Source organism: Rattus norvegicus, chromosome 2, assembly GCF_036323735.1.
Source record: "Rattus norvegicus strain BN/NHsdMcwi chromosome 2, GRCr8, whole genome shotgun sequence".
NCBI classification, from domain to species: Eukaryota; Metazoa; Chordata; class Mammalia; order Rodentia; family Muridae; genus Rattus; species Rattus norvegicus.
The window spans coordinates 186,103,352-186,130,960 of record NC_086020.1 but is presented as its reverse complement, the minus strand read 5'-3'; the positions used below and the strand labels follow the sequence as shown (position 1 = coordinate 186,130,960).

At 46.7% G+C, this 27,609-nt stretch overlaps 3 protein-coding genes across 14 annotated transcripts; 2 read left to right on the top strand and 1 right to left on the bottom strand.

Moving 5' to 3' along the window:
* Nucleotides 1–74: 74 nt before the first annotated feature.
* Nucleotides 75–7,938, bottom strand: Aph1a (aph-1 homolog A, gamma secretase subunit). 2 transcript variants are annotated; one of them, XM_006232977.5, is made up of 9 exons: nt 7,800–7,938; nt 4,523–4,590; nt 3,281–4,406; nt 2,568–2,738; nt 2,345–2,418; nt 1,994–2,116; nt 1,713–1,840; nt 1,189–1,312; nt 75–855 (listed from the first exon to the last, which is right to left on the bottom strand). In XM_006232977.5, exons 3-9 carry the CDS (start codon nt 3,391–3,393, stop codon nt 791–793), a joined length of 798 nt encoding a protein of 265 aa, XP_006233039.1. In that variant the 5' UTR covers nt 3,394–4,406; nt 4,523–4,590; nt 7,800–7,938; the 3' UTR covers nt 75–790. The 2 variants fall into 2 exon arrangements, with proteins under 2 accessions (XP_006233039.1, NP_001014277.1); NM_001014255.1 differs by lacking the exons at nt 4,523–4,590; nt 7,800–7,938 and having other exon boundaries at nt 75–1,312; nt 3,281–3,585.
* On the top strand, nt 6,324–17,039 carry C2h1orf54 (similar to human chromosome 1 open reading frame 54). Of its 9 annotated transcripts, none has more exons than XM_063281205.1 (7): nt 6,324–6,988; nt 7,320–7,384; nt 10,466–10,552; nt 11,431–11,489; nt 12,467–12,652; nt 15,887–15,985; nt 16,949–17,039. In XM_063281205.1, the coding sequence occupies exons 1-6, from the start codon at nt 6,825–6,827 to the stop codon at nt 15,980–15,982; spliced, it is 657 nt and encodes a 218-aa protein (XP_063137275.1). In that variant the 5' UTR covers nt 6,324–6,824; the 3' UTR covers nt 15,983–15,985; nt 16,949–17,039. The 9 variants fall into 9 exon arrangements, with proteins under 9 accessions (XP_063137275.1, XP_063137274.1, XP_063137276.1 ...); XM_063281204.1 differs by having other exon boundaries at nt 15,884–15,985; XM_063281206.1 differs by lacking the exon at nt 7,320–7,384 and adding an exon at nt 7,420–7,462 and having other exon boundaries at nt 6,965–6,988; nt 15,884–15,985.
* Nucleotides 17,040–17,182: 143 nt separating this feature from the next.
* On the top strand, nt 17,183–22,217 carry Ciart (circadian associated repressor of transcription). Of its 3 annotated transcripts, none has more exons than XM_039102784.2 (6): nt 17,183–18,658; nt 19,391–19,789; nt 19,930–20,005; nt 20,270–20,348; nt 20,431–20,542; nt 21,554–22,217. In XM_039102784.2, exons 2-6 carry the CDS (start codon nt 19,445–19,447, stop codon nt 22,028–22,030), a joined length of 1,089 nt encoding a protein of 362 aa, XP_038958712.1. In that variant the 5' UTR covers nt 17,183–18,658; nt 19,391–19,444; the 3' UTR covers nt 22,031–22,217. The 3 variants fall into 3 exon arrangements, with proteins under 3 accessions (XP_038958712.1, XP_038958714.1, NP_001128065.1); NM_001134593.1 differs by lacking the exon at nt 17,183–18,658 and adding an exon at nt 18,715–18,810 and having other exon boundaries at nt 21,554–22,209; XM_039102786.2 differs by lacking the exons at nt 17,183–18,658; nt 19,391–19,789 and adding an exon at nt 18,709–18,810.
* The last annotated feature ends 5,392 nt before the right edge of the window (nt 22,218–27,609 follow it).

The window sequence follows — 27,609 nt, the reverse complement described above, 5'->3', positions numbered from 1 at the left end:
AAAGATGGACCAGAGCCACCAGAAGCTAGAAATCTCAATCCAGTATCCCCTCTTAAAGCCAAGTTCCCCCACAATTATAAAGTCCTTTTTATTAATCAAAATCACAATCACCTTGATTAAAAGGATGGAATATCCCACCCTCAGCAGAAAAAACAATACAGTGATAGAAAACCTCCCCAGCCCTCCCACACCCCAATTAAAAACTAGAAAAAATGCCTGTCCTCTTGGGCTGCGATGCCATGGTAGTCTGACTCCTCTGGGGCACTGCCATGGAGTGGGCTGGCCCCCACAGCACCCTCCACTTCACCTTGGGGAAAGGAGGGGTGCTAATGGTCACAGGCGTTAAAATAGGAGTTCCAGTGGTACCCGTTCCCACACATGCACTTCCTTCCTTTTCCCCAGGGCCTGGACCAAAGGGATAATAGGATAGAAGTGAGCCACAATCAGCAGATTCAGGAGCAGAGACACAGCCTACAGGAGGTCAAGGAGGCTCCCGGCACACCTCCTCCCTCTCCCCCATTTAAAAAAAAGGCATTTTTGGGGTCTTTATCATACCAAAAAAAAATGGTTCCTTTCAGACCTGAGAAAAAGACCAAGATGTCCAGTCTGGGCAGGAGAAACTGCACTGAACTCATCTACCCTTGAGCCTCCAGGAACTTCATCTCCAGGGCCATGCCTAAACTAGGTCCCTTTTCTTGACAACCTGCACTGTCCAGAACTGGAGATGGAGAAATACAGGACGAGGAGGTCGGGAGGGCACCCCAGGCCCAGGGGTCCCCCCCATGTTCCCTCAGTCCTCGGGTGGGATGCGCAGGGCAGAGTACACCATCACCCGACTGTCCTCCTGCCGTCGGCCTGCAGAGGGGAAGTGGGGTGAGTCATGGGCAGGGTGGGGATAGAGCACTGACACATGGGGAGACCTGGACAACAAGGGGGTCCCCAGGTGGTGGGGAGAGATGCAGATTCAAGCCCACCAGTCCCTGACGGGCTGCACCCAAGCTGCTCCTGAGAAAGCTTAGAGACTACAGGTCACAAATGGACAACGCCAAACCCGGAAGGAAGTGGGACACATCAGCGAGGAGACGGAGGATGAGGGCAATGGACCCGGGCTGGGGCTGGGTTCAGTCATGGGCAGTGGACAGGCAGATGGGAGCTGTCGGGCGATCAGTCCAGGTAGTCAGTCCTTACACGAAAGGCTGCGCTGGATACTCCGGAGGGAGCCTCCGGCTGTGACGAATGCCCAGAGCCCCATGGAAACGGTGACTGCATAGATGGGCAGCAGGCTGGCCTCATACCAGGGGTTCAGGAATGTCTGAGAATGAGGACAGAAAAGAGGTTAGATTCTCCACGCACCTAACCGCAACATTCACTTTGGGCCTCTGACCCAACTTCCCCTAGACATCCTCCGTTAGACTACTCCGTTTCCCTTCAAAGCACCAACATCTTATAGCTAAGGCAACTTTTGATTTCAGAATCCCTCAAAGGTCTCGTCTCTTTCTATTCACCTCAGGCCTTCTGTGATAATCTGAGTAAGGAATTCAAACTCTCCCCCAGAGCAGGTGACCTCACTGAAGCTGAGGTACCAGAGCTCAGGAGACTACCTTTTTGCCTCCACCCAAGGTAAGCTCAGACTACTTGTTCATGAGAACACATACCCCATCCCACTCACCATTGAATGCTTTCTCCCTGACCGGCCCCTAGCTCCGACTCACCAGTCCTGAAGTCAGAAGGTGACTCCCAACTACCAGGCCCAAAGCCCAGTACCGTCTCCTCTCACAGGCATCAAAGAACACAACTCCCCAAAAGGTATGGAGCAGGATAATGGCTGCTGTCAGAAAAGCTGCAGGGAGGGAGATGGGGAGGAGGTACATCCCTGATCGTCTCCTAGCCTCCTGAGATGGTGAGCCAGAGGAGTCTCCCAGGGAAGGTTAGTAAGTCAGATCAGGGCCAGGGCGGGATAGGGCATACAGGCAAGGTCGGAAGTGAGCCTTACCTGAAGTCAGGAAGTAATAGGGTGAGTCTCCATGGATCCCAACCACACCTGGCCCAAGTGCATCAGCCAAAATATTGATAACAGAGAAGACACCACTGATGATACCGAAGGACAGACCAGAAACTGGGGGGAGGGAGGGTCTCATCAACGACCAGGATCACTACAACCTCATTACCAGTACCTACTTCCCAGGCCCAGGGAAAATTCTATCATACCTACTCTCCCTCTAGACCGCCTCTCCTTGGAAGTCAAGTATGAAGAAAAACACTTAGCACATGTGGATGTTTAGATTACCCAGAAAGGAAGGAGGGGTGTCCAACTCCCTCCTCTGGTCCCTCTCCCTTGGCTCACCATAGGCCATCTGTCGGATGGAGATGGGCGATCTTCCGTCCTCACTTAGTGATGCTAAGCCCTCATCTGCCTTCCTGGGAAATAAAAGGAAAGCAGGGATGTTCCTTTCAGTCTAACACCTCTCTCTAATGCCCCTTATTCCAACCACCATCCAAGGGCTGGCCCACTTCCCACAATGCACACCACTGCCCCCTCTCCCTTCTAGATCACCCCTTGTCCTTACTTAAGGAGCTTGTAGTAGGCAAAACGGAACACTTCCTGTAGAAGGACAGAGACAGCAGCACCAAAAATCAGGAGGCCATACTGGAGCCGTGCATCTGATCGGTCTGTCACATGGACCAAGATGAACCAGACCACAGAGGCCAAGAGCAGGGAAACCAGCCAGAAAAAGGCTCTGAGAAAACACAAGGACAATGAGCGAGGCAAAGATAGGAGCAGCTGGAAAAATCAAGGAGGGAACCAGCCAAGGACGAAATGTATGAAAAGTGGAAGTTAGACTTCCGGATGGTAAGGGAGACAGGGTCCAGATAGGATAAGTGTCTCCAACAGACTCATCTGTAGGAATCTGAAAGCAGCAGAAGGGGTACAAATCTGGTTACAGTCTTCAGTGAGATGAGAGTCAGAGTGTGTGAGTATGAATGAAGGGACAAGGTATCCATTCCAGGATCCTTGGCTGGCTGAGGTCAGCACAGCCCCCTCAATAATCTTGGCCTTGGGCCTTCTCTGACGTTGCCGGAGGACTACAGGAAGAATCGGTGAAATCCCTGGAAGGCGGAAGCCGACTGCGGGAAATTCTCCTAGATCACGATTTGACCCTGTACAACCTTTTCCGACTTCTGTCCCCCAACTTAGGCTCCCAAGCCTGCTCCAGTTCCTCCAGCCCTTTCTGCACCTTTTTCTCTACGTTCGGCCCCGTCTCCACCACTCGACACTCACCCCGCCACCAGGATGATAACCCGAAGAGGGTCTCCGGCTACAGTAATCAGGAAAAGGGCGAAGGCTGGGCCGAACGCGACGAAGGTGCATCCGAAAAACACAGCAGCCCCCATGACTGGACAGCTGGGGGAGGGAAGGAGACCCGGCCAAGGGAGGCGAATGGGAGCAGCGCTCCGAGGGGGAGTCCGCGTGGGGCAGCGACGCAACCCCAGGAGGGGCGCGGTGCAATGTCACCCCCGGACCCCGGGGAAGGGGAAGGGGGGGTGCCGAAACCCCAGACGAAGGTCCGCCCGACCTCGTCTACGGAAGCCGAAGAGGGAACAACCCCCGGTTGCTGCCCCATGGCCACCTCCCATCTAATCCCCACCCCCGGAAGGCCAATGAATACTTGGTGGGGCGGAACTGCAGAGGCGGGGTCGTGGCAGCGTGGCCTTCTGGGAGTTGTAGTTTCACATCCTCGGAACTCTCCACTTGGTATTGGGAGTGGCTTCAAAGAGTAGGACTGGGCCCAATCAGAGCAAGGATTCCGGAGTTCGCTTGCGCCTTAGCCGCGGCTTCCTTTCTTCATTCGGTAGAGAAGGGTGATAACCATCCTACTTATTAGAGGAACTTTGTCTGGAAAAGATCCTGCTTAAATCTAGAGACAAATAAAAAAGAGCACAGGATAGGGGTTGTGGGAAGACAGGGACAGACATTGTTCTTAACTTGAATTAAAGGAAATGACCCAGAGAAGCATCCTGAGGGATCAAAGTTAGGCTTAAAAGTTGGAAATCTTTGGGCAGCCTGGTATAGAAATTATGTCTCAAATGAAGCCTCTACTCGTATTCTGTAATGACAGAATAAGAGAAGCAAGAGGAGCCGGGAGAGAAATATTAGGAAAAATGTTTAGAGGGAATCCTGGAGTCACAAAGCAACTAGAGCAATGGGACCGAGGGGAAATGACATCCTCTCCCAACCCCCACCACCCTCGTCCCAAGCCGAGCTGCTTGGTTCCTTTGATGTCATACTTCCTTTATTTAGAGTCTGGAAAATAAACTTGAGTGGTGTCTTTTCCTCAGACTGGGGAGAGGGATTTCACATTAGCACGAATCATCACTTGTATGAAGACAGATTGGTCCTTAGGAGGCTGCCGAAGAAAGGAGTCCTACGATGGTATCCAATCGTTTTAATCATACTTAAGAAAATCGTTTTTGAGGGTATGCACAAAGCAATAACAAACTAGAGAAAAATTTAAAAGATTACCATATTTCCTGAAGTGATTTATGATGTAATACATGTGTGCCACTCATGTGGGTGTCCCCCAGTGAACTCTGGGGGGGAAAATGGAGAAAAGGGTTTTTGCAAAAAGTTGTTCCCAGGGCTGGAGAGGTGGCTCAGTGGTTAAGAGCACCGACTGCTCTTCCTGAGGTCCTGAGTTCAAATCCCAGCAACCACATGGTGGCTCACAACCATCTGTAATGAGATCTGATGTCCTCTTCTGGTGTGTCTGAAGACAGCTACAGTGTACTTATATATAATAAATAAATAAATCTTTTTTTTTTTAAAAAGTTGTTCCCCAAGGTTAAGAGGATGGGAGCATCTTGGCCAGGTTCAAGATTCCATGTGTGCCCTGCTTGTAAGTTCACCAGGCTGAATCTGGGGAAATAGGGAGAAAACCACTCTTCTCTGTGAGCTGTTAACAGAACATCTCCTGACTGTAGGGAACGTCTGTAAACCTATCCCGTGCATGATGAGTCCACAGACACTTGCACGGTGTTCAAGGACTCTTTTTCAATGCTCAGCAAGTGTTTACTAAGTATGTGGGGCTTTTCTTTTGTTTTAATGTTGGTTTATGTGTGTGGCAGGGGTTGTGTCATGCATATCTGTGCAACACAACATGTATGTGCTTGGTGCTCTTGGAGGCCAGATGAGCACATCAGATCTCTCAGAACTAGAGTTACAGATGATTGTGGTCCACGGTGTGGTGCTAGGAATCCAACCTAGGTCCACTGGAAGAGTAGCAATGCTCTCAACCACCAAGCCATCTCTCCAGCCCCTGGTTTTGGGATTTTGAGATATTGTTTCTCTGTGTAGCTCTGGCTGTCCTAGAACTCACTCTGTAGACCAGGCTGGGCTTGAACTCAGAGATCTACCTGCCTCTGCTTCCTGAGTGCTAGATTAAAGGCTTGTGCTACCACTGCCCGGTTGGTATATGTGGGTTTTTTTTTTAAAGATGTATTTATTTATTTATTTCATGTGAGTACACTGTAGCTGCCTTCAGACAGACCAGAAGAGGTCATCGGATCCCATTACAGATGGTTGTGAGCCACCATGTGGTTGCTGGGATTTGAACTCAGGACCTCTGGAAGAGCAGTCAGTGCTCTTAACCACTGAGCCATCTCTCCAGCCCCGGGGGTTTTTAAGATACTTAATTTTCTTCTTGTATTTGCTTTACAAAGTTGACATTCACAACTTTATGCCAAAATATAAGGAGAATAGTCATTTATATTTATAGTCATGTCATCTGATTTCTAATGTATTTTTTGTTTTTGTATGGTGTGTGTGTGTGTGTGTGTGTGTGTGTGTGTGTGTGTGTGTGTGTTTTGTCTATTTGCTTTTGGAGACAGGGTCTATGTAGCCCCGGCTGTTCTGAAACTCACTATGTATATAGAACCAGCTAGCTTCAAACTCATAGAAATCCACCTGCCTCTGCTTCCCAAATGCAGGGATTAAAGGGTTGTGACATCACACCTGGCAGTGTTTTATGTTTCAGTCATCACATCCGTGAGATTTCAATTACCTAACAGACTAAACCTAGCTCATTATGCCCAATAAATATGCTCTTGCTTCTGAATTGAACTGAATAAAGACAGGAAACACAGAAGGAGACAGAATGATAAAAACGTGCCATGTGTCTTAAAGCGGTAAGCAGGCATGGCATCCAACAAAGGAAAAGAGAATCTGCCTCCTCTTTTCTTCCATCCTGTGTCCAAGAAGTTGGGGGAAAGGGGCGAGGTGAACATCAAGTGGAGAGAAAAGGACTGACCTTGGCTGTTGTCTGCTGGGGAGGTGGGTGCAGTGAAGAGACTGCCAACTCTACTTCTCCACTGCTTGGTTAAGGTTTTATTAAGAGAGAGAACAGTCAGAGGCGTTAGGAAGAGTTCAGAGCAGAGAGAGAAAGAAGTAGACTGAGCGTGGCCAGCAGACTGGACGTGGCCAGGGCTGTCTGTGAGAGACTTGAGAAGAGCAGGGGCTGGAGGAGAGAAGGAGCTTAGTGAGAGCAGAAGCAGCCAAGAACAGTGAGAATGGGATGCACAGCTGTGGGGAGGAAGCTGGACGGAGCTCTGAGTAGAGGCACTGCCTTTTGAAGGTTGGGAATTGGAGCATCCTTTGGACCTGAGAGTAGGGAGCTTTCTTTTCCTCTGTGTAGACCCAAGTGTCCCGGAACTCAATCTATAAGCCAGGCTGGCCTCCAACTCACATGCTTCTGCCTTCTGAGAGTGGTGAGATTTTTTTTTTTTTTTTTTATCAGCAGCAATGCAGAAGGAAACTTGGGAGTTGAACAATGGTCCATAAACACTGCTTCCATCCTCCAGACAGGACAGGCAGAGAAGAGGCACTATTTATTTACAGTCTAAAAAAAAAGTCCTCACCCTTCCCCTCTCATTCCCACAGTGATAAAAAGGATCATGTTCCCCTCGGAGTAAAGAGCAACCCTGCATGGCAATGGTAACTTAAGGCCTGCAAGAGGGAAGGAGAAAATTTGGGAGAATTGAGAGGGAGGAGCAAAGGAGAGGAGAGGGTAAAGTTTGTTCCCAGCAGTGGGAGCCCTGAGTGAACCTAAGCCAGGGCTAGGGCCTCTCCAGGAATAACAAGTTAGCATCCATGTAGGGGTTGCCTCTTAGTCCAACAGCTATGTAAAGATCGCCTGAGTGAGTAGGCGGAGGATTCTGTCCCCTGGGAGAAGAATCGCTCCAGTGCCCTCCCAACTTCACAGCAGCGGGGGAGGCGGGGTAAGTGTGGTGGGAAACAGAGCAATTTCCTCTCTTTACTTTCACAGTGATAGTGCAAAATCCAGAATGGATGTCCTCTTTATAGCCCTCCTTGTGGCACCACTTGTCCTGGGTAAGTCTCCTTCTGACCCTGGGCTTTTGTTCCAGGTCTTTTACTATAAATGGGATTCGAGAAAAGATGCAAAGAGAGGTACGTCGGGCATTTCAGAAGGGAGCCGAACAGCTTTTCTCAGCCGTTGGAGTCCAGGGGTGGGAGCAGAGCAGGGATCAGGAAGGTGGGGCCAGGAAACCAAAGGCAAAGCAAAGCAAAGTCTTGTCAAAGAAGAGACAGGCTGGTGGACGATGGAGCCCTAAAGAGAGTTCCTTCAGCAACTCTGAACTCAGATTTCTGTTCCTGTCACCACAAAGCTGAGCAGAAGAGCGAGGAGCAGTAAAGGAAAGAAGTGGGCGCTCGAAAGTCGAGGGAGTGAGATTAGTGAGCTAAGCCAGAGCATCTCCTTCCCACAAAGTAAAGAAAACAAACAAACCTTCTATTAGCAAAGACATAGGTGTGAGAGCCAAGCTCGATGGCACATGCCCAGCTCTTGGGACATAGAGGGGAAAGGGTCAAAAATTCAAGGTCGGGAAGTCTCTCTGTGGAGGTCTGAGGGAAGAGTTCGCGCCAGGTAGACGCTGCGCCGTCATCATGGGCAAGGGGGACCCCAACAAGCCGCGGGGCAAGATGTCCTCGTACGCCTTCTTCGTGCAGACCTGCAGGGAGGAGCACAAGAAGAAGCATCCCGACTCGTCGGTCAACTTCGCCGAGTTCTCGACGAAATGTTCGGAGAGATGGAAGACCTTGTCTGCCAAGGAAAAGTCGAAGTTTGAAGATTTGGCCAAGAGCGACAAAGCTCGTTATGACAGGGAGATGAAGAACTATGTTCCTCCCAAAGGTGATAAGAAAGGAAAGAAAAAAGATCCAAATGCTCCCAAGAGACCACCGTCTGCCTTCTTCCTGTTTTGCTCTGAACATCGCCCAAAGATCAAAAGTGAACACCCGGGCCTGTCTATTGGAGATACTGCAAAGAAACGGGGAGATGTGGTCTGAGCAATCTGCCAAAGATAAACAACCGTATGAGCAGAAAGCAGCTAAACTAAAGGAGAAGTATGAAAAGGATATTGCTGCGTACCGTCCCAAGGGCAAAAGTGAAGTAGGAAAGAAGGGTCCTGGTAGGCCAACAGGCTCAAAGAAGAAGAATGAACCAGAAGATGAGGAAGAGGAGGAGGAGGAAGAAGATGATGAAGATGAAGAGGAGGATGAAGAATAAGTATCTGACCTAAAGTGTGGAGTATATGTGCTCAGGCAATTATTTTGCTAAGAATGTGAAATTCAAGTGCAGCTCAACATTAGCTTCAGTATAAAAACTGTACAGATTTTTGTATAGCTGATGAGATTCTTTGTAGAGAAAATACTTTTTTTTTTTTTTTTGGTTCTTTTTTTCGGAGCTGGGGACCGAACCCAGGGCCTTGCGCTTCCTAGGTAAGCGCTCTACCACTGAGCTAAATCCCCAGCCCTGAGAAAATACTTTTTAAAAAGAGTTTGTAGCTTTTTCAGGGGCTACAACGTACAGTTAGATTTAAAGCTTTTGATGTTGAATGTTTCTAAATATTTAATGGGTTCTTTAATTTCTTATGAGAGCAAAAAAAAAAAAACTTCATAGGAATTTGTATTACCAGTAAAAGAATTTTTTTAGGATGTTGCATTTTTGTTTTTTTTTTTAAATTTGTAATAAAATAATGTATATTACTAAAAAAAAAATTCAAGGTCATTCTTGACTACATAGTGAGTTCCTGACTAGCCCCAGATAATTAATACGCCCTCAGCTGGGTGTGGTGGCCTATGTCTTTAGTCTCAGAACTCTGGAGGCAGAGGCAGGCAGAACTTTGAGTTTGGGGCCATCCTGGTCTACAATGTGAGTTCCAGGACAGCCAGGACTACACAGAGAAACCCTGCCTCAAAAATAAATAAATAAACAAACAAACAAATACCCCTTGTATTAAAAAAAGAAAACCAAGTTTGGGGTGGTGGCTCACTACTTTATGCCAGCACTCCTGAGGCAGAAACAGAAAGGTCTCTCTCTGTGAGTTCTAGGCTAGTTTGGTTTACATGGTGACTTCTAGGTTGGTTAGGGATACATAGCAAACAATGTCTTTTTTTAAAATTAAAAAAAAAACAAAAACAAAACCTAAGTATAGGTTGGCTTAGGATAGGAGAAAGCTGGCTGCTTACAGGGACCAGGTCCCAAGAGTAGCTTGGCTCCTTCCCCCCTTTGTTCTCACAGTTAGCCAGGTGTGTCATTGTTTCCTTTTCCTTTAAATCCTATGTCCTTAGCTTGGGGTTGGAGGGATGTGTTTAGAGAAAGCCTAGAATTCTGGATTCAATAATCAAAGCCCTGCAGTGTTAGTTTTGGAAGGGAAGAAAGTTATCATGGGTCATTTGGTCCTGCTGACTTTTTTTTTTTTCTTCTATTTTCCGGAGCTGGGGACCGAACCCAGGGCCTTGTGCTTGCTAGGCAAGCGCTCTACCACTGAGCTAAATCCCCAACCCCCTGCTGACTTATTTTTAAGGAAGGCGATATGCAGTACACACCTCTAATTCCAGCATTTGGCAGGCAGAGGCAGAAACAAGCAGATCTCTGTGAGTTAGAGGCCAGCCTGATCTACACAGTGAGTTTCAGGACAGCCAGGGCTACATAGACTCTGTATCAAAGAGGGAACAGGTGGGGTATGAAGCAGACTTATGAAAAGTTCTGCTTAGTTAGTAATGAAGTGGAAGTAAACCCAAATCTAAAACATTGAGTGATAGTCTTTTGTGAGAGATGCTGGTAAGACTTCTCCCAAGTATAAAAAATTTGGGAGCATATGGAATCTATATGGCTTTTCTAAAGTTTTGTCTCTGTCTTCCACTTTTAAAGGGTTTACATACGTCTCCCTTGGGGCTTAGAATATGTGAAAGAATCTGCTTTCTGTCCTGGGAATACTGGCCTCACTGCAGCTGGGAGACTTGGGCCAACTTAGTACAGATGTACAGAGGCAGGGAGACCCTGGAGAGGGGCCAGAGAGAAGGGAAGCTGGGAGATCTGGGCTCAACAACGTGTGCACTGTTGCTAAGGAGCTCCAGATGCTTCTGACCTGTAACTCTTGTCCCCTGCAGGGCAGGAATATGAGGATGAAGAACAGCTGGAAGAGGTTGATTACTATCAAGTGTCGTATTATTATTACACAGTGACCCCTAATTATGGTACGTATGTGAAAGGCTCTGACTCTTGGTGGGGTAGAAAGATTTGAAGACTACTTAGTTCTAAGATTGTCCTTCATTTTGCAAAAGAACAACCGGACCAGTCAAATTTGGCTGTTAACAAAACTTTCAAGACTCTTGGTATTCTTTCTTAGGCTTAGGATTTTTTTAAAAAGTAAGAATTTTATGTGTGTGAATATTTTGCCCACATGTATGTCTGTGCACCACATGTATACCTGGTGCCTTCGCAGGTCAAAAGAGGGCACTGGGTCCCCTGGAACTGGAGTTGCAGATGGTTGGGAGCTGACACGTGGGTCTGAGAACTGAACCCAAGTCCTCTGGAAGAGCAGCCAGTGCCCTTAACCACCGAGTCACTCATCTCTCCAGCCCCTTAAGTTCATTATATTTTTATGTTTTGGAAAATGGCTCGGACAATTTCAAAAATTTCTAACCTGTAAATTATTGTGTATGCTAGATGGACAATATAAATCCATACAAATACTCACAGTTTAAAAAGATTTTGTTTTCAGTATTATTTTAAATTATGCCTATGTGGTAAGGTATGTATTTGTAAATGAAGGACGGTGCTGTGGAGAATAGAGGTGTCAGTTCTCACTGGAGCTGGAGTTATGAGGGGCCAAGAGCTGCCCAGTGTGGATTCTGGCAACTAAACTGGGGTCCTCTGAAAGAGCAATCCATGTTCTTAACTGCCTGGCCATCTCTCTGGCTCGAATTCACAAACATTTTAATGCTAGAGCTAACTAGAAGTAAATTACACCAATGCACTTCACAATGTGGGTTAGGGGAAGCACCCTGAGCATGAGGTTTCTTCCCCTTTCACTTGTTTCTTCTTTTTCTTTTTTCTCTTTTCTCTTTTCCAGATGACTTTAATGTAAACTTCACTGTTGATTACTCCGCGTTTGAGTCAGAGGATAGGTTGGTGAGTGATGTCTCTATCTGAGAGAGCCAGGACAAATAACACCCAAACAGAAACAGGAAGTGCTAAAATGTGAGGCTGGGTGTGGAAGTCCAGTACTTGGGAAGCAGAGGCAGGAAGGTTGTCATGGGTATAAGGTCAACCTAGTCTACACAGCAAGTTCAAGTCCAGCTGTGACTATATAGTAAGACTATCTCAAGGGAAAAAAAGAGGGGCGGGGGGAGAGGGGAGAGAGAAGAGAGAGGAGAGGGGAGAGAGGAGAAGAGAGAGGAGAGAAAGAAAGAAAGAAAGAAAGAAAGAGAGAAAGAAAGAAAAGAAAATCTGATAGAAACTAGAATGTGAAGAACAACAATGCCAACCAACCAGAGCTCCCAGGGACTAAACCACTACCCAAAGTCTATACATGGACAGACCCATGGCTCCAGCTGCATATGTAGCCGAGGATGGCCTTGTTGGGTACCAATGGGAGGAGAAACCCTTGCTCCTGCCAAGGCTGGACCACCAGTGTAGAGGAATGCCAAGGGGAGAGGTGGGAAGAGAGGGTGGTTGGGGAGGGGAAACACTCTTATAAAAGAAGGGGAGGGGGATGGGATAGGGGGCTTATGGCCAGGAAACCGGGAAAGGGAATAACATTTGAAATATAAACTTAAAATATCCAATAATAATTAAAAAAAAAAAGAAACTAGGATGTGGGTCCCAAATAGACCTTTAACCATAACTGGGAGAAGGAAGCCAGAACCTAGTAGGCTTACTAGTGCCCAGAGGAGGGGCAGTCAAGGGACTTAATGAGTGGAATACATACACACTCAATCTGTGCTTGCCAGGTGCAAACAAGCCCTGAGCTTCAGTTTTAGTCCTGTGGGGTTGGGGTTTGATTAGGAGGCTTGCTTGTAGGAATAGATGAAAAACTCTAACGAGACCATCTATGGAGATACTGGATGGAAGGAGTGATAACTGTTTCCCAATCCTGCCGTGGGCAGAACAGTTTGAATGAGGAGGTAACAACAACAGAAGCGGTGGAGACTAGCGCTTCCTCGTACAGTCTTCATACCGAACCTGTGGACCATCAGAATCCTGTAACCACGAAACCAGTGACTATGAAACCAGTGACCACGAAACCAGTGACTACCAAACAAGTGACTACAAAACAAGTGACCACAGAATCAGTGAGTCAAATGGGGATTGAGGAGGAGGGGAATATGGCATCTCTTACCCAGACAGATCCCAGGACTAGTGACCTGCAGTAGTAAACAGAGGGCAGGTTTTGCATGAAGGGAGAACTATATCATTAATACTGCCATACAGGAATTCTAGTTTGCCTTTCTTTTGCTGTAATAAAACACTGACAAAACCACCTTGAGGAAGACAGGGTTTATTTCATCTTACAACTACCCGGTAAGGCTTCATCACTGAGAGAAGTCAGGGCAGGAGCTCAAGGCAGAAACTGAAGCATAGACTTGGGAGAGGCACTGCTTACTGGCTCGCTCCCATAGCTTGCTCAACTTGCCTTTTTATACCACTTCCCTCCCGTGGGCTGGACGCATCAATCATTAATCAAGAACATTCTCCCAAAGACATTCCCACAATCCAATCTGATGGACACAATTCTCCAATTGAGGCTCCAGCTTCCCATGTGATTGTGGGTGTGTTTGTGTGTGTATGTGTGCATGTGTTGAGACCAGAAGACAACTTTAGGGACTCAGTTTGTTGGGCTCGAGTGGTGTGAGCTGAATTGTTTTGTCAATCCAGATTTTGTTTTCAATAGAACTTGAGACCAATGCAGCTTTTGCTTGCTTTGGTGTTCTGTAAGGAGAAGTGAACTTAGAATTGCTGCTATTATGGTAAGAGTGAAAGCGGCTAAAGGAAGAGCCCCAGAATAAATAACTATTTTTGGTGTTTAGGGGAATCTACAGAGGGGAACAGTAAAAAATCAGAAAAAAAAATTGCAAGGGCCTGCATAGATAATTCGAGAATTATGTTTCACCATGTGGGGTTGAGGACAGGAGGCTTCCTTGCAGGATGAAGTGCAGGAAAAAAAGCCTGAATAGGCCACCTGTCGGGATGTTGGATGGAAGCAGGACCAACCAGAAAGACATGCATAGCAAGGCCATATTTTTTTTACTTGAGCATTCTGACTCCGAAGCCCGAAGCCCGTATTTTTTTTTTTTTTCTTGTTTTCGGAGCTGGGGACCGAACCCAGAGCCTTGTGCTTGCTAGGCAAGCGCTCTACCACTGAGCTAAATCCCCAACCTAGGCCATATTTTTTTAAAAAAATTGGCTGGTCATGGTGGCAAATGATTTTAATCCCAGCACTCTAGAGGCAGAGGGAAGTGAATGTCTGTGAGTTCAAGGCCAGCCTGCACAGTGAATTCTAGGACAGCTAGGCTACACGAGCTGGCTGTTAGAAAACGTTTTTGATCAGTGAGATAGCTTTTCAAGGTGCTTGCTGACAAGTCTGAGGATCTGGCCCACGTTCGATCCCTGAGTCTTGCTTGGAAGGATAGAAGAGATTCCAAGAGTTGTCCTTTGATCTCCATACTTGTAACATCCTATGCCCTCCCACCTAAATAAGTAAATGGAAAAAAATTACACAAGGCCTTTTATATTTGCATAGTAACACGATATACATCAAGTTAGGCATAAACCTACAGACAGTCTGAAGTGTCAGGCAGGACTTTGGGCTTATAAGCAAGAAGGAGCCCAGTATGTCCTCCAGCAGGGTGAGGACAGTGAAATCAAAATTTGGGAAGCTCTTCGTCTGACTATGGAAGGTGCAAAGGTTTATACTGTCTCAGGAACACCTGCTAAAGGGCTGGACTAGGTGCATGCGGTGCGAATTGAGAGGAAAAAAATAAAGTTAAAAGAAAATGCCTTGCTTATCTTCAGTGATAAAGAAGGAGAATTAAAATAACCTACAGACGTTAATCATGTTCTGAGAGGATCAGTGAGATGGCTCAGCTGGTCAAGATGTCTGCTAGAAGACAATCAGGGTTCGATCCCTAGGTCCCATGTGACGGAAAGGATGAACCCACTCTCCCAAGTTATCTTCTGACCTCTATGCGTGTACTCATGCATGCGCACGCACACACATGCACACACACACACACCCACAAGAAACAGAAATGAAATCTAATAAACATGTTTGAGAAAACGTTTGACCAAAATGGTAACTGTTGGAGGCCAGCGTGGTTTGGAAGGAAAGTGATAAACTGGACAGTCCTGTGTGTGTGTGTTCGGAAGGCGGCTGAACTAGATCAGGAGTAGAGACCTAAGGGCAAAGTTGCATTGTGAAAGTAGAAAGGCCAATGACTAAGTCAGCGGAGGCAGATAAATCAACCAAGGAGCTAGAAAAGGCAGGCAGACCGCCAAGTTTGAGGAATAGGGACTAGAAGAGAAAGCTTGATATAATCAATCAAAAGCTACTGAGACCAGCTCTGAAAAAAAAAGAAAAAAAAAAAAAAGCTACTGAGAGCCCGAAGAGGAGAAGCATGGGTGTCCCCAAGAATGTCGTTTGAGTCGTTAAGAGAAAGTTAATTTTGTGGAATAAGCGATTGCAGAGTGTTAGCTGGGTGAGGTGTCCACGACCCCAAAGGCAGAGGCAATTGATCTCTGATTAGAGGCCTGCCTGGACTCTAAGTGGATAACCTATCTTAAGAGGAGGGAAGGCCTGTGAAGTGACACATGCTTTGACCCCAGCACTAGGGAGGCTGAGGCAGGTGGAGCTCTGAGTTCCAGTCCGGCTTGGCCTACAGAGCAAGTTCCAGGATGGCCAGGGCTATGCAGAGAGACTCTGTCTCAAAACAAAACAAAACCAAAATAGCAATACGACTTTATACTTAATAAAGGGCAAAAGGACCAAAGAGCAGCATGCATTCAGTTGAACAGAAATGGAGGATTCAGGTTTGGGGATTTAGCTCAGTGGTAGAGCACTTGCCTAGCAAACGCAAGGCCCTGGGTTCGGTCCCCAGCTCCGGAAAAAAGAAAAAAAAAAAAAAAAGAAATGGAGGATTCAGTAATGTTGACGACAAGCAGAAGCTGACAGTAAACACCCCACACACATTTGTAAGTGTGAGGTAGGTTCTCTACAGATGGTAAGCCCCTCTTAATCCCAGGAAGTAAGTCTCATTCATATCTCCCTTCCCCAAAAAGCACCCAGCACAGTGACTAGTACAAAGTCATGCACGCAAAGGGTTAAAAATATGAAATGTTATTGAGAGTTGTGGCCTCCCAAGTAGGAAGAATTTTTATTGTGATAGGAAGGAGGGCGGGATCTCCTTTGAGACCAGAGGTAAAGAAGAAAGGGGTTAGTGTAAAAAGGTGGCTGTCTTCCTGGAGAGGGAATGGAAATTGCTAGAAGGGTGACAATGACCTATTTGTGTATGTGGGGGGTGTTTTAGCAGAGTCCAGATCAGAATGATGCCATATCCGCTCTGCAGAGTCCTGTGTCCTGTCTTCTGTTATGGATCCTCCTTCAAGGAGGGGTGCATTTTATGTAGAAGGTAAGGGGGCAGTCACTGGCTTTGGTGGGGTGCTGTAGAGTAATTCTTACCAATTATCTTTGGCTTATATTTCCAACCTGGACATCAGTTCTCATACGATTAAAGGAGGAAGCCGGGGGGTTGGGGATTTAGCTCAGTGGTAGAGCACTTGCCTAGCAAGCGCAAGGCCTTGGGTTCGGTCCCCAGCTCCGAAAAAAAGAAAAAAAAAAAAAAAAAGAAGGAAGCTGGATCATCTTTAGAAATGTCTAATTATCTGATCTTGAAGAAATGTGAAAGATGTTGAAGAAAAGACTTTTGTGATGTCATTTTTTTTATTCAGACCTGGGAGGACTTTCAAGACCTCCTAGGAGAGGCAAGCTGAATGGAGAAGCCTTTTTTTTTTTTTTTTTTTTGGAGCTGGGGACCGAACCCAGGGCCTTGCGCTTGCTAGGCAAGTGCTTTACCACTGAGCTAAATCCCCAACCCCCGAGAAGCCTTTTTCAAACTCCTAACAAGCCTGGAAAATCAGAGTTGGTTCCATTCTGCCCAGGTTTGAAGTTATAGCAGGTGCCAGAGGTCAAAATGGGTGTGTCCTACAACCCTGTAGAGCCAAGAGGCAAAGTTCAACAGGAGGAGGAAGGAGGCAGGAAGGGGCACATCTTTCTCAACAAATAGGGTGGAGAATCCATCTTAGAACATGAAATCTGTGGCATGTCATAGAGGTGGGAGCAGAGAGACTTCCTTGGCTTTCTGCTCTTTTCTTTTATTTATTATTTTTAATTATATGTGTGTATGTGTGGGGGCGTGTGTTCACATGAGTACAGGTACTCAGGCCAGAAGCACCAGAGTTCCTGAGGAGAATTACAGGGGTTTGTGAGTCACCTGACATGAGCGCAGGGACTGGGGCTTAGGTCCTCTGTGAAAGCGATGTTTTCTTAAATACTGAGCCAGCTACCCTGACCCTCTTTTTATTCCCCCTCCCAGGTGAGAGAAGGCTGCTATGACTCTTCGGACTAGAATTCTTTGGCAAGAATTTGGATGGAAAATAAAAAATTAAGTTTTGCCTGCTTCTTAATGAGAGTCTGTTCTGAAGTCAACACTGACATATACACCAAGACTTAGGGGCATGAAGGGCAGATTAGAAAGAGAATTACAAGCCAAAGAGGCAGTGGAGGGCAGAGCTCTGAGTTCAAGGGTCAGCCTCCTCTACAAAGTGAGTTCCAAGGCAGCCAGAGCTACACAGAGAAACTGTCTTGAAGAAAAAAAAATAGGAATTAGATACCAATTAATTAGACAGGATTATACCATATAGAGTAGAATAGAGAATATTCACAGATAACAAGTTCATTCTAAGCCTGTAATTCTATTTTTTGTTTCTTTTTTCTGAGGGTTCCATGTGGCTCAGGTTGGTCTTGAACTATCTCCTTGCATCGAACCCTTAGAATCACAGAAGGCATGAGCCACCACACCTAGATTCCTTCTATTTTATTTGATAGTCTTGAAATTGTGTTTGGGGAAACAGTGCTGAGGTTTAATTTAGAAATCCTTTTCCTTTTACAAAATAACCACATTGCTAAATATAAGTAAAAAAGCATTAGAACATATTTAAAATAACCACACGTCCCCCAAACCATGACTTATATATCCCTGTCCAACTTTTTCTTTCAGTAAGACTGCGTTTAAAAAAAAAAAAAAAAAAAAATCTGTTCTCTAGACCCTAATCAGAACTAGAGTGCCCCCTTGCGATTGCGATTCCCCTGCTGTCTTCGGTCTACAGGGTCCTGTTCTCCATTGTCTGTCCTTTAACTGTGACACGGTGCAGCGGATGTTAATGTCTATGGGTGACTCTCTAAACTCTGGACTTACTCTTTTCCTTCCTCAACGTCTTTCCAGTTTTCTCAAAGGTACACATAAACTGAATCCAGATAAAGCCATAACCTTGAGGATCAAAGATCTACTCTACTCTGTTCTCTGTACTGAGAATCATTATTCTAAGTGAAGGGTCCAAAGGGACCGGGGCAGAAAAGTCAGGGACAAGTTCGGCTATGACCTCTAGAGTCTTGGCGGGCTGGCATCTGAGCTGGTAACGTGCGTGGCAAGTTATGTAAGAACCGACTGGAGAAGCCGCGCGGCGGGAGCCCCGGAGAGGACGCGGTGTTCCGGCCGCAGTCCCCACCCTCCTCGCCCAGCAGGGCAGGAGGCACCCAACTTGGTGGCGAGGAGGGGAGGATGAAAGAGCGGGGAGTCACGAGGGCGAGCCGCCGACAAGGGAACGGATGCCCGGCGTCACACGTCCGTTGTCACACACGTTGCGGACACGAGTTGCTGACGGCTTCCACGTGCTGCGCCCGTGCGCGGAAGCGCTCAGAGGGGCTCACGTCCCGGGGCGCCACCTCCGTGGCTCGGCCCCGCTCTGCACACTCCAGCCGCCCGTCTCCCGCGCAGTGCCGTCCTATTTAAGGCTACGAGCTCCACCCTTTTCCGCCCCTTCCTTCATTTTCACTTTTTTCCATCCTCCTTTTTATCACCCGAGGAGCCGCATGTACGGGCGGAGCATGGACTGCTTCCCATCCAGCCAATCACCACTTGGCTGCCTCTCTATTGGCCGAGCCCCCGCGTGCTTCAGCAAATGGGCTGTGAGCAGCTGTATCTAGAGTCACGTGTTGCCGGCAAAGTATCCAATGAGAGCACAAGGTCTGTGTACGCAGGGGGAGGCACGTGCAGAGCCGCACGTGTCTGGGAGGGGGAAGGGGCGGGACCCACAGAGTGAGGCGGAGGTGGGTCGGCTAGACCCGCACAGACGGTGAAGGAGCTGGATACCGACAGGACTGAGCTGACAGACCCAGGTAAGCGGACGAGAGCCAAGCGTTCTCCGGAAGACGACCCGGAGCGGGTGGGCTTGTTAAGACCGCAGATCGGGATGTTGGGAGGTATTGCATCACCTGGCGGGTGCGATCATAGACTGACCGGCGCAGTGCACCTGATGGTGATGGATGTGAAAGCTACAGAGCCGGGTGTCCATGGGGGCGGTACTCTAGGGACCTGAGGTGGGTTCTGGTGCGCAGAGCATCCTCTAGCGAGTGCCGGTTTTTAGGTCGATAAGCTCCCTATGAGGTCTGGCTGGGAACAGCCCAGAAATGCAGGCTGAGGGGAAGGTGTAAAGTCGGTTATTCACTGTGAACCCAAGGGAGGAAAGGCTTTGTGGGGTCAAGAGCTCTGCGTGTGCTGGCGGTCTAGATTTTAAATGCGGCTGGAAGAGCAAGTCTTTTATTTTCCTTATTTCTTTTGAGAACGGGAAAACAAAAACAACAAAACAGAGCAAAGCAAAAACGATGTTACTCTGTCTAGAATGCCCCAGTCTCCCAGTCCCTTTCCTAATCTTCGACTCTGATTTCAGACTCCCTCGCTTTGCTTTTTCAATTGCAGGTTCTGATCTTTGGTACTACGGGAGCTGCTCTTCAGCCCCCTGCTCCTGGACCTATGGATTCTCCATCTAGCGTTTCTTCTTATTCCTCCTCCTCTCTCTCCCCGTCATTTTCCACGTCCCCTGTGAACAGTGACTTTAGCTTCCCATCTGATAATGAGAGGGAGGGCATGCGCACCCGTGAGCTCAGGCCAGACACTGTGGGGCAGAGAGGAGGTTCCAGGCCCAGTCCAGGCCCCATCCGCTGCCGACACCGACCCAGGGTTTCTAGTAACCAACATACAGCATCTCACCTGGAACAGCAAGGATCTGAAGTCAAAAGATCAAGAGACGGTGAATTGGAGACAAGTCTAAACACCCAGGGATGTACTACAGAGGGAGACCTGCTCTTTGCTCAAAAGGTAACAGAAAGCAGAGAAGGTAGTGCAGTGTCAAACACCTGATTGATTGATAAGGACCTAAGATGGTGGTATTGACTGCCAGATTCATTACAGCAGATAAATCACTGCTGGTCTCATAGTCTTGTGCTGTTTTTCTACAGTGTAAAGAACTCCAAGGGTTCATACGGCCCCTCACAGACCTACTGAACGGATTAAAAATGGGTCGCTTTGACAGAGGTAATAACCTGATTGATTACATTTCTGGGTGGTAGCCCCCTTCTCTGAGTGACATCTTACATTTCTCTTTGGGAATCTGCGACTTAATTTCTTCATGTGAATTCATTTGAACCCCGTCTATGTCTGTCTTTCCTTTACATTTACCTCAATCCCCACCTCTGCTGCTTCTCTCATGCTGAGAGTGAACCTACAGTTTTGCCATCCGTTCCACAGACACTGAGCTACATCCCACGCCCTCTAATCACCCTCCCTCTTTCACCCTAGGATTAAGTAGCTTCCAACAGAGCGTGGCCATGGACCGGATCCAGCGTATAGTGGGTGTTTTACAGAAGCCTCATATGGGGTAAGTCTCCCTCTTTCCTTCCTCCTCTTCTGGGTATCTTACTGAGGGAGGCCTGTATAAGTCTCTGTTTCTTTTTTCGCAGAGAGCGTTATCTAGGAACCCTGCTGCAGGTGGAAGGCATGCTAAAGACTTGGTTTCCTCATATAGCTGCCCAGAAATCATCCTTAGGAGGAAGCAGGCATCAGATAAGCAAGGTAGGAACCTAAAAACCAGGGATGAGCCAGGGGAAGAATCCAGGATGGACTGTGTCTGGCGAATGCTCCCCTTCCATTTTCCTTCTGTTCCTTTTTTCTCTCTGAGGGAAGGGCACGCCCGCCTAACTTTGTGCATTACTATGATCTTTAGATTAGCCTAGGTGTTGGCTCTATTCTGATGAGATCCCACGAAATTTACCCCTGCCCTCCTGTTGAAGATCTGTTTTCTGCACAGATACAGAATGACTCACACAGAAAGATGCCTCCATTTTTCTCTACAGACCCTTTCTTCTTGCCCTCCTCCCCAAACCCTTCCTTCCCCATCTTTTGACTTCTGTCAACATGACTTTAACTAAACCTTAGACAGTGGGTTTCTTTTTCTTTCTTTCCTTTCTTTCTTGTTTGTTTGAAAACAGGGTTTCCCTGTGTAGTGACTGACCTGCAGCTTGCTCTGTAGCCCAGGCTAGCCTTGAACAGAGATGCATCTGCCTCAGCCTCCTGAGTGCACACCATCATGCCCAGCCAAATCAACTACAGTTTCTAGTGATGTGGAAATGACCGATTGAAAAATTAACAGGCTCATGCCTCATAAAGACCTAAACATGGGAAATTAATCACAGATATTAAATGTCAGTTCAACTTCTCTGGCTGGTGGTGTGGTTTATGAGACTGTTTTCCTGCCACACTGTGGGCCCTGGATTTGATTTAAGGAAGTTGAAGAGGAATCGTTGTATAAATAGTGAGCCACGGGGCTCTTCTCCTGTCCATTTCTAGTGGCCTCATACAGTGTTACGCAGAGTCGCCTCCGACTTTCTGTTGAATGGATGGAAGCATTACTTGATTGCTAAAATCTTTACTTCATCATCTCTTGGCAAGAACACACCTGTTGCACAAAACAACGTTTGTTTGCACTGCACAATGAGTTCTCAAGGAAAGCAAAGGTCTAAGCTTAAGTGGAGCTCCTCTGTAAGCTTTTTAAACTCTTGTCTCTCCTTTATTCCCATTCTCTAGCACTTCCCTAGCCACCACAGTGATTCAGGTGCTTCTTCTCCTGCGCCTCTCATAGGGAAGATGGGCCAGACACAGCTGGGACATTTAGTTTTGAAACCAAAGCAGCCTTGGCATCTCACAGGATGGCCGGCTATGAACCTCACCTGGATCCATGACACTCCAATTTGTAACCCTCCCCTCGGTTCCCAAGGCTCCACCTCTGGCCACAGCCCCAACGGCACTGGAGCCAGCATTGGCGTCATCCTTGTCCTCCAGAAAGGAGGACAGCCCTTCACCCATTCTGCCCCGGGCACTCCAATCCCACCAACTACACTGTCTCCTGTCCTCCCTGGTGATCTGAGGAAACTGTCGGGAGAGGAGCCTCGCTGCCACAGTTTGCCAGTAACGCTGCCATCAGACTGGAGGTGCATCCTTTGTCCCCCTGTCCTACCTACCGCAGATCGAGAGGTGACTACAGGACACCAGAGCCACAGATGATGAACCATCCTCCAGTTGCTCAGACCCTCAGCCCTAACCCAGGCTCTGCAACTTCCCCTGGATCCCAACCTGTATAAATATGTTTGTATAAATATGTTTGTGTGTATTTTTTTTTTTTTTACTTTTAATGTATTTGCGGTGAGGAAAAATAAATCCTTTCTGATTAAAGACACTTTTTTCACTTAAACATTTTTCTGACTGTTGTAAATTGAAAACTTTGAGCCTGGGGTACCATAAATCTCACCCACTGAGCTTCTGAAAAATAGGACAGATGTGTTCTCAGACACGAGCTCCACAAGGCTGGGCTCATACAAGACCTGTGAGGGAGCACCCCTGGGAGGGAGCACCCCTGGGACACTTAAGAGGTGCGGAGCTGAAGCGCTTTGGTTTTCTGTCTGTTCGCACTCAGAAACTAGTGCCTCCCCTTTGTGTCTGTCTCTGTGGAATCTCCCAGCTGGCCAGACAAGCAGGTTCTTCTACTCTGGCACACTTCTGCTTTGATGGGAGCTGTTGATGCTTGGGGGTGAACGTACATGTAACCTGTTGCTGCCTCCAGAGGAGGGGAAGCCCAGACAATCACCAGGGTGCCAGTTTTGAAGAGGGCATAGTGCCCTAGAATTACTGAGGTCAGGGTAGGAGGTCTCTGGGCCACATCCCTACAACAGCTCTAAGTGCTAACTGAAGCTCAAGGGTGACTAACTGCAGCCCATGAATGGATCCACTCCTCTCTGTGTAGTCCTTCCTTCCTATTTGTCCTACTTTCTACCAAAACCATTTCTCTCTCCTCTTCAGCCTTCCCGGAGCATCAGATAACTGTCTTCTTAGTCATTGCTTCCTAGCTGCTCAGCGTGCTTCTCAGTAGTCAGCTTTCTCCCATTCCTCAAGCCTGGTGTTCTTGTAAATAAATCACCTCCCTTTATTTCAGAGAATATGACCTCCTTTCTGAGGCAAACCTTTATTTGTGCAGGTCAGGCTGGCCTGGAAATCAAAATGATCCTGGTTCCCCACAAATACGGTGTGAAACACCAATCTTAGCTCCATTTATGATTTTGATGGCTTTTTATATCTTTTTTTTTTTTTTTTTTTGAGACAGGGTTCTCACTGTGTAGCCCTGATTGGCCTAGAGCTTGTCTCACAGACCGGACCTTCCTCTGCCTCCTGAGTGCGGGGGTTAAAGGAGGCATGAGCCACCGTGCCTGGCTCATTCTATTTTATTTTTTTTAAGATTTATTTTATGTGTATGATCATTTGCCTGAATGTATGTGCACCATATGCATGGCTGATATCCAAGGGGGTCAGAAGGTTCCCTGGAATTTAATTATAGATGTTTGAGGGCCAAACATGTTTGAGGTGCAGGGGGCCAAATTCAGGTCCTCTGCAAGACAACAAGCATCTCTCCAGTCCTCTGGATTACCTTTTATTTGTGAAACTTGTAACTTATATTTCTTATCCACACTAATTACTTCCCCTGTGTCACCAGTTATTGGCTTGCTGAAAATACCTCTTGAGCCAAAATATCCCCTTTCTCCTCTTTGCACTATGGTTCTGCTCTATCTCACTACCACCCAGTGCTAGGGACTGAACTCTGGTTCCCATGCATGCTAGGCAAGTGCTCTATCACAAACTCTACAGCCCCCAATATGCACCGTAATTCCTCAGTGTTTTTTCTAGTACCTCATCACCACTGCAGCCAACTGTCTGCAGCCCAGCTCACACTGCTTTCGTTCTGTTGCACCTTCCAAAGTAACTAATAAGCCCATAAAATCAGCACTAAAGTGTTTTATAACATACCTAACCCCAATCAATAGTGAAACCCAGGAACCTTCACAAAGCCTGTGTGCTGTATCACTTGACACTTAATGCTACCTTCTGAAACTTTCCTACCTTAGATCTTGTGACTACACACAGTCCCAACTCTCCTCTTACCCAACTGGCAGCACCTTCTAGGTTTCTTAATGGCCCCATTCCCACCCACCACAGAGTGTGGGTGTTCTCTAAGGCTCCAGTCTTGGCTTTTCTCTCTATATATTCAATCATCTTAACTTTGCATCATCTGTCCTAAGGCGGCAGACTGAAGGTATGCATTTCTGCTGGGGAGTTTATATACTGCTAATACAAAAGTGACTGAAGGGGCCAGCAGCATGGTTCAGCAGATAAAGGTCCTTGTAAGGCCTTCCTGAGCTGGACACCCATATTCCACATGGTGGAAGGAGAGAGCCCACAAGTTGTCTTCTGACCTCTGCACATGCACATAACCATGTAGGTTCGCACGCGCGCGCGCGCGCGCACACACACACACACACACACACACACACACACACGTTTTTGTTGGGTTTTAACTGCTGAGGGCTACAGAGATAGTCAGGAGTTAAGAGCACCTATTGTTCTTGCAGAGGGCCAAAGTTCAGTTTCCAACTTCAATGCCTCCAAGTTTTAAGCCTACTTATCTAGAAAAATGTTGCCATCATATATTTCACTATCAGAAAAGGAGAGTAATATTGTGTGTGTGTGACCGTGCGTGCGCACACATGAGCTTGCACAAAAGCCGCATGGTGGCTTGCAAACCTTTGTAATTCCAGTTGCAGGGTATCTGACCTACTATGGTACATATCCATGCAGGCAAAGCACTCTTACATATACATAAACACAAATATTTTTTAATTTTTTTTTATTTTTTTTTTTTCCGGAGCGGAGCTGGGGACTGAACCCAGGGCCTTGCGCTTCCTAGGCAAGCACTCTACAACTGAGCTAAATCCCCAACCAAACCCAAATATTTTTAACTAGTTAAAATTTATTGAAATGGGGGTTGGGGATTTAGCTCAGTGGTAGAGCGCTTGCCTAGGAAGCACAAGGCCCTGGGTTCGGTCCCCAGCTCCGAAAAAAAGAACCAAAAAAAAAAATTTATTGAAATGTTAGCATTTTATGGCTGGGGAAGCAGATTCATACAGTGCTGGCTGTGTCTGCACAAAGCCATGGCTGCACGTGGATGCCATCTCAGCCCCTGGGAGGTGAGGCAGGAGGATCATAAGTTGATGGAAGGTCATCCTCAGCTACACATCTTCTTCCAGACCAGCCTAGACCCTGTTTTAAAAAACATGGGGAACATTGGAGAGATGGCTAGGCAGTTGAGAGCAGTTGCCATCTCATGATAAGAACTTGATTTAGGATTCCAGAAACCATTTAGTAAACCAGGCCAGGGCATCCCACAAATGTCTGTAGAGCTCAGAGAAATCTGATGCTCTCTTCTGGGCATGCACAGAAACATGCATGTGCACATATATCTGCACACACACACACACACACACACACACACACACACACACACCTTTAAAGTAAAAGGCCTGGTGAGATAGTTCTGTGGATAAAGACCTCAGCCACCACTAAGCCTGATGACCTGCGTTCAGACCATGAGACCCACCTGGTCTGAAAGGAGGGAAACAATTCTGGCAAGTTGTCCTCTGACCTCCATACATGTGCTAAGACACATATACCTGAGCTTTTGTGTAAACACATGCACGTGCGCTCTCTCTCTCTCTCTCTCTCTCTCTCTCTCTCACACACACACACACACACACACACACACACACACACAATTACTCCTTCTGTTGGTGAAATATATGATGCCAACATTTTTCTAGATAACTAGGCTTAAAACTTGGCATTGAAGTCGGGCATAAGGCTCAGAGGTTAACAGCACTTACGGAGGACCCAGGACCCAGGTTAGATTCCCAGCATACATATGATGGCTTACAACATCTGTAAATCCAGATGCAGTGGGTCAATCCAGATTTTGTATTAGATAGAACTTGAGACTAATGCAGTTTTTTTTTAAAGTTCAGTAAAAAAAAAAAAAAAGAAGAAGAAGAAAATAATAACAAAGGGGAGAAGAGTTGGCTCAGCAGTAGAGAGCATTGTTGCTTTTGTAGAAGACCCAAGTTAAATTCCCTGCATGTACATGGAGCTCACAACAGTCTGTAACTCCAGGCCAAGGGATTCACTGTCCTGTTCTGACCTCTAGGCACATACATGGCACACAAACATACATGTAGGCAAAATACTCATATAAAAAGAAAATAAGCCTTAAAAATTAAAAGTAATGAAGTACTTTTATATTATATCCCACTCAATTCTTATGACCAATTTTGTGAGACCAACAGAGTAGATTTTAGTGTCATTTTACAAATAAGGAGCCAGATTGAGAGTTCATGTCTAACAAGGTCTAGATTATAAATATTTGTAGGTCACAGATCCCCATCTCTTCTACCCAAGTCTACCACTATAGCCCAAAATAGCCATACACAATCAACAAATAAACACGATAGTAATTCCAATATTTTTATTTAGACAAAAAAGTGCAGACTCCTAGTTTGAGTAACTATCCAAAGTCATACACCTGGTGACTCTTTGAGTCTGAACAGAACCTAGAGCTCTTTTCTAACATATTATGCTACTGTCCATATAACTCATTTTGCACTTACTATATGCTACCCAGCCTAAATCTGTGTCTACAGAAGTGTCAGTTGTGCAAGAGACACTGGAATAGCATCAACAGTGCTTAGCAGAGAACAGCCATCCAATTCAGTTTGACGACAAGCCCAATGGTGTCCAGCTTCAGTTTGGGACTTTGCATTTGGCTTACCGTGAGGCAGGCTTACGTTTTGCGCGAGTACCTATTAACTGATGATGATATGGCTAGACGGCTCAGTAGTTAAGAAGATTAATTGCTCTTGCAGAGGACCTGAGTTCAGTTCCCAATTCCCGGGATCCAAATGGTAACTCAGAACCACCTATTAACTCCAGTTCCAGGGATCCAACACCTCTCCAATCCTTCTTGAGCTCCTGCATGCACACGGTGCACCAATACGTACACGCAGGCGCAAGTACATACACATAAAATAAAAACAAATCTTAGAAATAACAGATGAGGGTGCATCTGTGAGTGTTGTGGTTAGGTTTTTCTGTATTCATTACTTCTAAACCCATGTAAATAACCATACATGGATATGTGGGTTTAACATACACATAAGGTTGTCAAGACAGTGTGGAAGAAAAAAATTGAGATTTCTACCAGATCTTACTAGGCAACAAATGGCAAAGTAGGCATTAAAACAACAACAACATTTTGATTTAAAATTCTGTAGGCGTTTCCCATTTGTTTCTTTAGTGATTCTACTTTACTTAGTGAAATGGTTTAGGTAACGGCTGCAATGGGAAACTCACAGTCTGTAATTTCTTTTCTTAACTTTTAGGCAGATGAAGGGTGTGGATCTGGTTTTCACCCGGTGAGCAGATCTGTCCTTATTAAATAGAAAATATTCTCAGGACACTTCCCATCCAGAAAATGAAATCGCTCAGATCTAGTAAAGGTTTATCAGGATTAGAGCTACGGATCGGGCTGACCTTCTCGCAGACCAACGACCGCGACTCCATAGGAAGGTGAGGACGCTGTTTCTTTGACTGTCAGGCGAAAAGTCCAGAGCCTGCGCTCAGAACCGAACCTTTGCAAGGTCAACTGTAAGCGGTACTCTGCAGCGGTCTGAGCCTTTCAGCGCAGCTTCCTCCCGCCGCGAGATTCCGTA